At 45.6% G+C, this 9,907-nt stretch overlaps 1 protein-coding gene across 1 annotated transcript; it reads left to right on the top strand.

The window, feature by feature from the left end:
- The first annotated feature begins 7,398 nt into the window (after positions 1 to 7,398).
- LOC104965167 (sodium/calcium exchanger 3-like) lies at positions 7,399 to 9,232 on the top strand. Its single transcript, XM_010794126.1, has one exon. The coding sequence runs from the start codon at positions 7,448 to 7,450 to the stop codon at positions 9,230 to 9,232; it is 1,785 nt and encodes a 594-aa protein (XP_010792428.1). The 5' UTR covers positions 7,399 to 7,447.
- Positions 9,233 to 9,907: the final 675 nt, after the last annotated feature.

Here is a 9,907-nt window from a genome sequence, read left to right as displayed (position 1 = left end):
TTATTATTATTATTTAGAATTGTATCAGAATCAACATAAACAAATGTGAATGTACTTATTATTATTCATCATTTCGAATCTATCAGGCCCTATTGATGTACTTGACATGGTTCATGGATGAAAGGGCCATGTCAAATGTGAATGTAAAATCACACAGCAGTGTTGACCCTAATCAGCTTCGTACATGTCCATTAGAAAACAATGTAGTCATCTCAGGGTTTGTTTTAGTCAGGAAAATATATGATCCAGCCAAAAGCAATGAATGTAGCTCAGTATAGTGTAGCGGAAGCGGCACACAGCTGGTGTGGAGCATGGCTGTGGAAATGCTGGCCTGCTCTTTTTCAGAGATTTTCTTTGTTTTCATTGCTTTGATGTCTTTAAAGCAAAATGGCCTGTGTCGCTGCCTTTACAGTTGTAGTCCCCATATTCTGATGCTACTGATTCCATGTATACATTATTTCGTCCACCTCCTGCAGTATGTATTGGTGAAAGTAGAGTGACCTGAGGTCCTCTTGGGTTGGTTACCAACATTCTGGTGGCCTTGAATTAAGAAAACTAATCCACATGATCAATCTCCTCTTCCTCCTCTTCCTCTGTTTTGCCCCAGTCCAGATAAGCTTCCCAAATGGACTCAGAGGTTGCTTCTGTTTGAAAGGATCCAGTGACACCTCCCATGTTGCTGCATTTATTTCTCTCTCACTCTTTCAAGGTGCATGGTGCACAGTAGAAGGGGGGGGGGGGGAGTCTGGAAGCTACTTCGAAGACTAAGACCAAATGAGTTTGTGTTGGGGTGAGCATTGTACGGAATTCTTAATGACTGTCCACCAGCTTCCCTCAGCTATCCCCTGGTAACCTGTTCCACTGGGATAACACCTGCAGTTGGACTGAGACAAACTGCAAGTAGCAGGAAGACGGAAGCAAAACAGACTTTTAAAAAAACAACTAACGATGTCAATCCTAAAAGAGATCCAGGTATCCTCTGATCTCTGCCGCGTTCTTCTGATTCTCAGTTTTTCTGTTCTTTCTGTTGTCGGTTTAAGACGTTTTGTCCCGTTTACATGTACTTTAAATGCTGTCCACACATTAATGGCTGGCGAGATTAAAAAAGGTGTGAATCAGCTGTCATTCCAGCTGTAGTATTCTCTATGGCTAATCTGGAAAAAAAAAACTGAATGAAATAACCTTGATCCTTTAGTCCTTCCCTCCCTGTTCCCTCCAGAAACCCCTTCCCCTAGCTGCCCATACCATAGCAAACCCCTTCCCTTGCTCTACAGTACACACACTGTAGAAAAAAATCCTTGAGCTTCCTACTGAAATCTTCTGAGTCTTCTGCAAAACCTTCCATATTCTTTTATATTGTGTATACCTCAGATGCAAGCCCAAAAGCAGCTACTATTCTCTGAAACCTGCTGGCAACCAGACCTCGTTCACACCCCCCCCCCAAAAGCCCAACTACAACCCATAAGCCAGAACCACACCTACCTCCCCTCGTAACCCGCTGACCTCCTCAATAAAGGCCACAGTATACTTTCTGCACAGACAAGGCAAGTTTGCTCAAAACAAAAGGATTTTTTTTTTACACCAGCCTTATTGTCCTTATATCTGAAGTTGCTCTAAAACATCAGGGCAACATTTATTTGCTTACAAGCTAAATGTCGTTTTTTTGTTTAAAAAATGTTTGTATTAACTCCTATGTGAAGTGCAGGTCCTGGTTTGTGTAACAGCTTGCAAAATGTGTGTACAACTTGACCAGAGATACGCTACATGCATTGGGTTAGGACTAAACTCTGTGAAACTATTTGTTTTTTCTAGTATTTATTGGGAATCAGACTAGATTAGAATGAAAGCTAACACTTATTTTACATTATATAGATGTATATAACTTAACAATCAACTACCGAGAAAATAAGAATAAAGTTCAAACTAAACCTAACCCTAGATCTAATATTTCACACACCTTGCTAACGGTTTGGAATAAGTCAAATCAAAATGTAAATGTTACTGTGACATGGGCCTTAGTCCACATCATCTCTCAGTATCCTATGCCATTTTTTTCACCAAAGTACTTTTCCATTTGTATTTCCAATGTTCCTAACTTGCCCTTATGTATGTATGTGGTCCTGGTTGCCTATTGTTTATGAGTAGTCACAAAACCAAGTTTATATAGCCATTTCTGTTCAGTTAAGGAAACTAAAACAAAGTCAGGAAAATGTTACGTTCATGATTATGAAAAACACAACATTGGCTGTAGATTGGAAAATCGGCTTCCACAGTAACCTGAATGTCTATGTCAGTACTCAAGAAAGCAATCATAGTCGTGTTTCCTGCTCCTTTACTTGTTTAGATCAGTTTTGGCAACTAAACCTAATTTAAGAAGAATATCACCTTAATTGTTTTTAACAAATAGCTTATAACCGTAGCTTATTACTTTAACCCCTTAAACAGTATATAAACTATGCCTACTTATAAGTGGAAAAACAATCAAGATATGCAACAAACACACTTGTAAGGAAAAGTCATATTTTTAGTGAGGAGATGTTTTTCTAGGTCATAGGCCCCATTTTGTGTGGACTATAAATAAGTGTACGGTACAAAACTACATTTTGTGTGTGGCATTGTGTTCTGTTTTCATTATATTGAGCATTTTTACTTGTGCCATAAGTATACTGTTGCCTTTACAACCACGCCACTCCCCTAACCCCAATCCCAGTCCTATGCAGATCCCCAAAGCACAACGGTTTGAATGGTAACCCGTGAGAAAAATAGAAAGTAAATAATGAATTTGTGTCCATTCTGTTTGTATCTGTCTGTCTGTTTTATCTGTTTGAAGCTTCAATGTGCTTTTGTATTCCTTACAGTATGTACAGATCCTCCCTTTCTCTCTGTCAATAGCAAAACCTTGTATTACTGTATATTAGAACAAAGACACTCTTCATGTGTGTGTTTGGCTTCACTTAACCTGTGCAATCTAACATCATTGTTTTATGTTACTCTGCAAACAGTTCCAAGGGATACATACATATACACATGCGGATCAGAGCGTATATATATTGTTTTTGTGTTCTGGTTTTATTTCTGTATCTTCCCAATGTGCTTCAAAGAAACAATAGTATTTATTACATTATTGGTACATTATTATCACAGTTATTATTACAGTTATGACTACCATGGTTATAAATAAACATTTCTTTCCTCAGTACCTCCCCTGTTAATGCGGTTAATGCAGTTAAAGAGATTTCACACATTATCTGCAGAAACACTGTCTGTTTAAGCTCATGTACTGGAGTGGATGGACTACAAAGATTGCAAGAACAAAAGTAAAAGTGTTTTTGTTGTGTGTGTGTGTGTGTGTGTGTGTGTGTGTGTGTGTGCGTGCGTGCGTGCGTGCGTGCGTGCGTGCGTGCGTGCGTGTGTGTGTGTGTGATATATACAGATAAATAGCTCCTTCTAGTGGTGTGTGAACTCTTTTCCTTCACTTCCTTCTGAGTGTGTTTTCACTGGGAAATCAAGTTCTGGGTACACATTAACTTCAACTGCAACACAGTTAAAACAGAGTGCTATCACCCATCACACGACACAGTTTAACACCTGTCACTAGTGCTTCTGTTAGGCACTCATTTTGGACATCTAGAGTTCATACATGTTACTTTGCACAAGGAGTTTAGTGCCATCACTTTCCTGATTCAACCAGACAGCGGGATAGGACCCTAGACTTTTGCTTCTGTCTTTGAACCCTTGTGTCTGTTAACCTTGAAGGAGACCTATCATGCTATATTTAAATAATATATTGTAGGGCCATACCTATATAAGGTATATTTATACGTTTTCTTTTTCAAAATACCAAACAGATCATGCATTTTAGCCATGCCTCATTTTGCTCTATTTTCCTCTCCTCCACCCTGTCTTTGCATGCGCTGCAGCTGACCACGCCCCCCTGCAAAGGAGCGGGCCGAGTTACGAGTGTCATGTTACCATGCTGTTACCATGCCACGGCAACCTCTCATTCCCCTGATTGGTGGAGAGTTGGCCATATAGGCGGAGCTCCTCGTCACTGACGTCAGACTATTTTCAAATCTGTATCAGTCTGTATCAGATCCGTTAAAGCCCCGTTTTTAGAGATTTGGGTATGGAAGAAAAGAGAGAGGGTTGTGTTTTCTGACACTTGGTGAGTTCCCGGGGACACATATTCATGTATAAAAGACGTACAAAAGTGCATTTTCCATGATAGGTCCCCTTTAATGGGCTTGCCAATTCATTTTTCAGGGAAAAAGTCTCCATCATGTGGAATGTTAAAGGGACTAAGGTGCCCATGTCAGCTTAGGGCCTTTTTCACAAGCATTTTCTTTCAATTGATTCCAATGAGAAAAATGCATGCCATCGCAAGCAAATATTTAAACTTTTTGAGAAAAGCGCTCATGACGTCACTGTATCAATACGTTGAGAAGCTTTTTTTTGACCGTGTGTTTTAAGGCCGCTACACACCAACCTGAGACCAAAGAACGCGTACCGAAGGCCTCCCGACTTTTGCGTCGGCTACGCCGCCCGCCTACGAACACACCGCAAAGACTTCAGTCAACGAGTGGCAATAACTGTCCTTACCAGCAGGCAGCGGTAGTGTGTATTCGTCATTCAAAAGAGGCAACAACCGGAAGACAGACTGCGTTATCATTGCGTGATACAAACAAACAACAAATAGCGTCTGGGTTCCATTTTCACTCTCTCTCGTCAATCAAAAACATGTATCGTATGGTACTGGCATTATCAGCAATTGGAGTGTTGCTTGCGGCTGCAGAGATTAAGAAGCGGAAGCGAAAAATGTCGAGAGCTGTCCCAGGAAGATGGAGACAAGACCCTGAACTACGGCAGGCCACCCTGCCACACGGCACCAATATTCCAGCTCGAGCCAAGCAGCACAGGGATGAACTATGCCAATATTTTAAAGGTGTTGGTGCAGTGCCTTTCCAGTGGGATAAGATATAGCAAATATGTCTATTGCTGTGTTATCAATGGCTGTAGTATCAAGGTACGAAATAAAGTTTTGTATTGCCTATCCTGCTATTTGTGTTTATTCTTTTAATCACACAGCGTTAATAAAAAATAAAACATGTGCCTACATAACTGTCAGTTACAGCCGTACATTATTATTGGTTTAACAGTATATTTTTAACACATTTTAAAATGACCATCTTGAACAGCTACAACGTTAAAATACTTCTAGGCAGATTGTGGAGGATAATGGGAGAAAGAATAGAGGGGCAGACAGAAACACCCATCTGAATAATGGCCACTTCTTGCAAAATGTACATTTCCATGTGATGCTCACAATAGGTAAATGAACAATGAACAGTGGTAGACAGTAGCTCTATCTGTCTGTGTGTGCCTTCTTAATCGTTTGTTTTGGCCAACAAGTTGAATCGGCCGCGGGAGATGTGAAAATGTGCCGTAAAGAGACAACGGTGCGGGACACACCAACCTGAGTAGGGCACCGCGAATGCCCGACTGCCTCTGACGACCTCTGACTCAGGGCCTTTAGACGGAAACTATCATAACAAAGGGAAAGAAGCCTATTTGTTTGAGCTGATCAGCTGGCGGACTCTGAGACCCAATCCCAAACTACACCCTACACCTGACCCTACCCCTACACACTACCCCTCCGTTTGCACGTTCACGGTGGCGTGTGTTGAAGCTTCAACGCTTCTGCCCATTCACTTTGAATGGGGTGACGGCACGCTTTGCCGAACTGCATTGTGGTTCCGTCACTTGGCTTTGCTCGCGTTGCCCACTTCAAAAGTTGAGAAAAGTTCAACTTTTGAAGCTTCGACGGAAGCGTCAGCCAATCAAATCATATGCCAGTACAAGCTCTAGCCAATCAAACCGCGTGCTTGTGCGTCCGGGGCGAGAGATTCATTTGATTGGTTGTTGGTCGAGTTTCAGACACGCCCGCCGGCAAGCTTCAACGCGCACTGCCGTAAGGGCTGTTCCAAACCAACGAGTGTGGAGCACCGGTGTGGAGGGGGAGTGGGCTATCAAGCCCTCAAACAGCGAGTCAGCAGCGGTGCTGACTTGAGACCGGTCTCTGCCTGACCGGTCTCCACGCTGTGTGTGTCCGTCAGGAAACAAGCTGTTTACAAGTAGTTCCAGCAAACATCCACTGATAAACTGCGATGTTAACAACCTCATGATAGCCTCATATGTTTTAACTTAGGATCATACCTGTGTTTAGTCTAGAAAAAGGTAAATGTGTGCATTTTATTAGAAAGNACTAATTGTACTACTAAGTCGAGATACCTCTCTCTGTACTGTTCAGATACTAGTAAAGAACTGCACCTCGATTAAGGACTTCATATTGTAACTTATGACCGAAAGATAAGGAGGTAGATACACTGACACCCTGAGGGAGAGAACCTAATAGTCGTACACTTCCTGTGACAAGTCCTTTTCAACTACGAGACATACACTACTCGATGAAGGTAAGACCTCTCCTAGTGTCTATGTACCTAGGGACTCTAACCTCCGAGTTCGGGCCCCTGCTCACTATAAAAGAGCTGTATAGACAATCTTTTATATGAGCAGGGGCCGAAACTCGAAGTTAGAGTCCTAGGTACATAGCACTAGGAGAGGTCTTCCTTCATCAGTAGTGTATGTCTCGTAGTTGATAAGGACTGTCACAGAGAAGTTGTACGACTATAGGTTCTCTCCCTCAAGTGTCAGTTGTCTCACCTCCTTATCTTTCCGTCATAAGTACAAATGAAGTCTAATCGAGGTGGCAGTCTTACCCAGTACGAACATTACAGAGAGAGGTATCCTCCGACTTAGTAGTACATTAGTGTATCGATAGTATACGGAGTTGTCAGGACTACGAGAAGGATCCATTTAGTGTGTAGGACAGTACAAGTGTCGAATGTCAACCTATGGAAACGATATATCACCTGAGACTATGCCTTCTCATGTAAGTCATAAAAGGGTTGTTTGTAGGTACATCTACACACAACAGAGACGAAAGTCCACACCCACCTCTGCTTCGGTGTCGGGTCACGACCTAGGCCCCAGACGGTCGGGACCATTCCTGGAACTCTGCTGGCCTCCCAAATACCTCCCAAGTCCTAGGCACTTTGGCCCCAGCTGGTCGGACGGAGACCCACACCGGGACGAGAGACGACGGCAGCGGAGACCCGTGCCTCCGAGCGTGGTGTTCATATGCCTCAAACAGTCCTGATGCTCTTCTAGGTAATCACACATCCTGTCATGTTCACAGCTACAGTTGGGATACCTTTGCTATCATGTGGACTCTGATATTGGAAGAGTACATTCAGTATTTTCCCAACAACATCCATGTAATGTGTGTTGTCTCTGCTTTCAGGTGGTGGGTGGAGACGAAGCACAGCCCAGTGCTGGATCCCGGGGGGTCTGTCAGCCTGGTAAGGACCCTTGAGACGACGGAGGGTTTATGGAGGGTTCAGGATCCGTGAAACCGGGGTCGACAGCCTGCCTCTGGGTGTGGCTGCTCTCTGCTGCCGTCGCCTTCCTGTGCACGGAGGCTCGCACCACCCCAAGCCCCTTAATCACCCCCAGCAATGCCACCTGCTCGGGGAACTCCAAATGCAGAGCGGGGATCATCTTGCCCATCTGGTACCCGGAGGACCCGTCCATGGGGGACAAGATCGCCCGGGTCATTGTGTATTTCGTGGCCATGATCTACATGTTCCTCGGGGTGTCAATCATCTCTGATCGCTTCATGGCCGCCATCGAGGTCATCACTTCACAGGAGAGGGAACTGGTCATCAAGAAGCCCAACGGGGAAACGACCACCACCGTGATCCGGGTGTGGAACGAAACCGTGTCCAACCTCACCCTCATGGCCTTAGGATCCTCGACCCCTGAGATCCTGCTCACGTTAATCGAAGTCTGTGGACACGGGTTTGTATCTGGAGAACTCGGGCCGGCTACTATTGTGGGCAGCGCAGCCTTCAATATGTTCGTGATCATCGGCATCTGCGTGTCTGTGGTTCCCCAAGGAGAGGTGCGTAAGGTCAAACACCTGCGAGTGTTTTTCGTCACGGCGGGTTGGAGCGTGTTCGCCTACATCTGGCTCTACATGATCCTGGCTGTGTTTTCCCCGAATGAAGTCCAGGTGTGGGAGGGTCTGCTCACGCTGGCCTTCTTCCCCATATGCGTTTTCATGGCTTGGATAGCGGACAGAAGACTGCTTTTCTTCAAGTTCATGCACAAGAAGTACCGCCACGACAAACACCGGGGGGTCATCATCGAGACGGAGGGGGAGCGCTCGAAGGGCATCGAGATGGACGGCAAGATGGTGAACTCGCACTTCATGGACGGAAGCGCCGCCAGCAATCTCATCGGGTTGATCGAGAGCAAAGAGGTGGACGAATCCCGGCGAGACATGATCCGAATCCTGAAGGATCTGAAGCAGAAGCACCCGGAGAAAGAGCTGGATCAGCTGGTGGAGATGGCCAACTACTACGCCCTGTCGCACCAGCAGAAGAGCCGCGCCTTCTACCGCATCCAGGCCACCCGCATGATGACGGGCGCCGGAAACATCCTGAAGAAACACGTGGCGGAGCAGGCCAAGAAGAGCGTCAGCATTCAGGAGATTCACGTGGAGGAACCGGAGGAATACGTGTCCAGGATCACCTTCGACCCCGCCGTCTACCAGTGCCTCGAGAACTGCGGCGCTGCGATATTAACCGTCACCAGAAGGGGCGGTGACATCAACAAGACGATCTACGTGGATTACAAGACGGAGGACGGATCGGCCAACGCTGGGGCCGACTACGAGTTCTCCGAGGGCACGGTGGTGTTCAAACCAGGCGAGATGTTCAGGGAGATCAACATCGGCATCATAGACGACGACATCTTCGAGGAGGACGAGCACTTTTTCGTGCGGCTGGGGAATCTGCGCGTCCTGGAGACGGAGGACGAGGTGCTGTCGCCCAACAGCCTCCCGTACCCGAAGGCCATGCTGGGATTCCCCGCCGTGGCCACCGTCACCATCTTGGACGACGACCACTCGGGCATCTTCACCTTCGAGAGCGGCTCGGTGCACGTCAGCGAGAGCATCGGCATCATGGAGGTGAAGGTGCTGAGGACTTCCGGAGCGAGGGGCACGGTCATTGTGCCGTTTCGCACCGTGGAGGCGATCGCCAAGGGAGGAGGGGAGGACTTCGAGGACAACTACGGAGAGCTGGAGTTCAAAAACGACGAGACCTGGTAAGACTGCTTTTTTATGTATTATTTTGTGTCATGGTTGTGCAGCGTTGGGTTTTTATTCATGTGTTGTTCGTGGTTTATTATTGCTGAATTTTTTTATCTGAATTTGTCAACTTGTATTCATGTTTGTCTACTTATACATTTGTTGAATGTTGGCTGCTTCTATCCTCCATATTACACCTGAAGAAACGTTGTATATGAGATTTGACAGCTCCCTTCAAAGCTGTGCAGCCTTCCTCCTGACACGCGTCTCATTCAGCGTTTGCTTTTGTCACAACAACTTCGTCTTCTTCGCCTCTTGACATCATTTAATTTAGATCGTACTCCGGTTTCCTTTTCATGTGCTGTTTGCACTCATCACTGAGCAATACAAAACGCTTCTTTCTTGACACGCTGAGACGGCGTACCCTCTCATCTCCTTTACATCCCCGTGTTTTCCTGTCAAGAGAGTTTCGCTCAGGTGTGTGTGTGTATGTATGTGTGTGTGTGTGTGTGTGTGTGTGTGTGTTACAGTGAAACTAGTTGCGGACGGTCTGGTTGCACACCACTTTATTTGTTTAGTTATAAAGACTCGCGACGTGTCGGAGGAAGAGGAGGGTCTCCGGACCTAATGTGCGGGTGCCTGGCTGTTTTCCTTCAGTATGTGTATGCTACCGTGAACTTACGACATATGATGTCA

This window comes from Notothenia coriiceps, unplaced genomic scaffold, assembly GCF_000735185.1.
Source record: "Notothenia coriiceps isolate Sejong01 unplaced genomic scaffold, NC01 NC01_scaffold00037244, whole genome shotgun sequence".
Taxonomy (NCBI): domain Eukaryota; kingdom Metazoa; phylum Chordata; class Actinopteri; order Perciformes; family Nototheniidae; genus Notothenia; species Notothenia coriiceps.
Note: the sequence above shows the minus strand (reverse complement) of the source record. Positions and strands in the feature narration are given on the sequence as shown.

Bases quoted from the DNA above. Each gene is read 5' to 3' on its own strand.
- LOC104965167 (XM_010794126.1), top strand. From the start codon at position 7,448: ATGGAGGGTTCAGGATCCGTGAAACCGGGGTCGACAGCCTGCCTCTGG.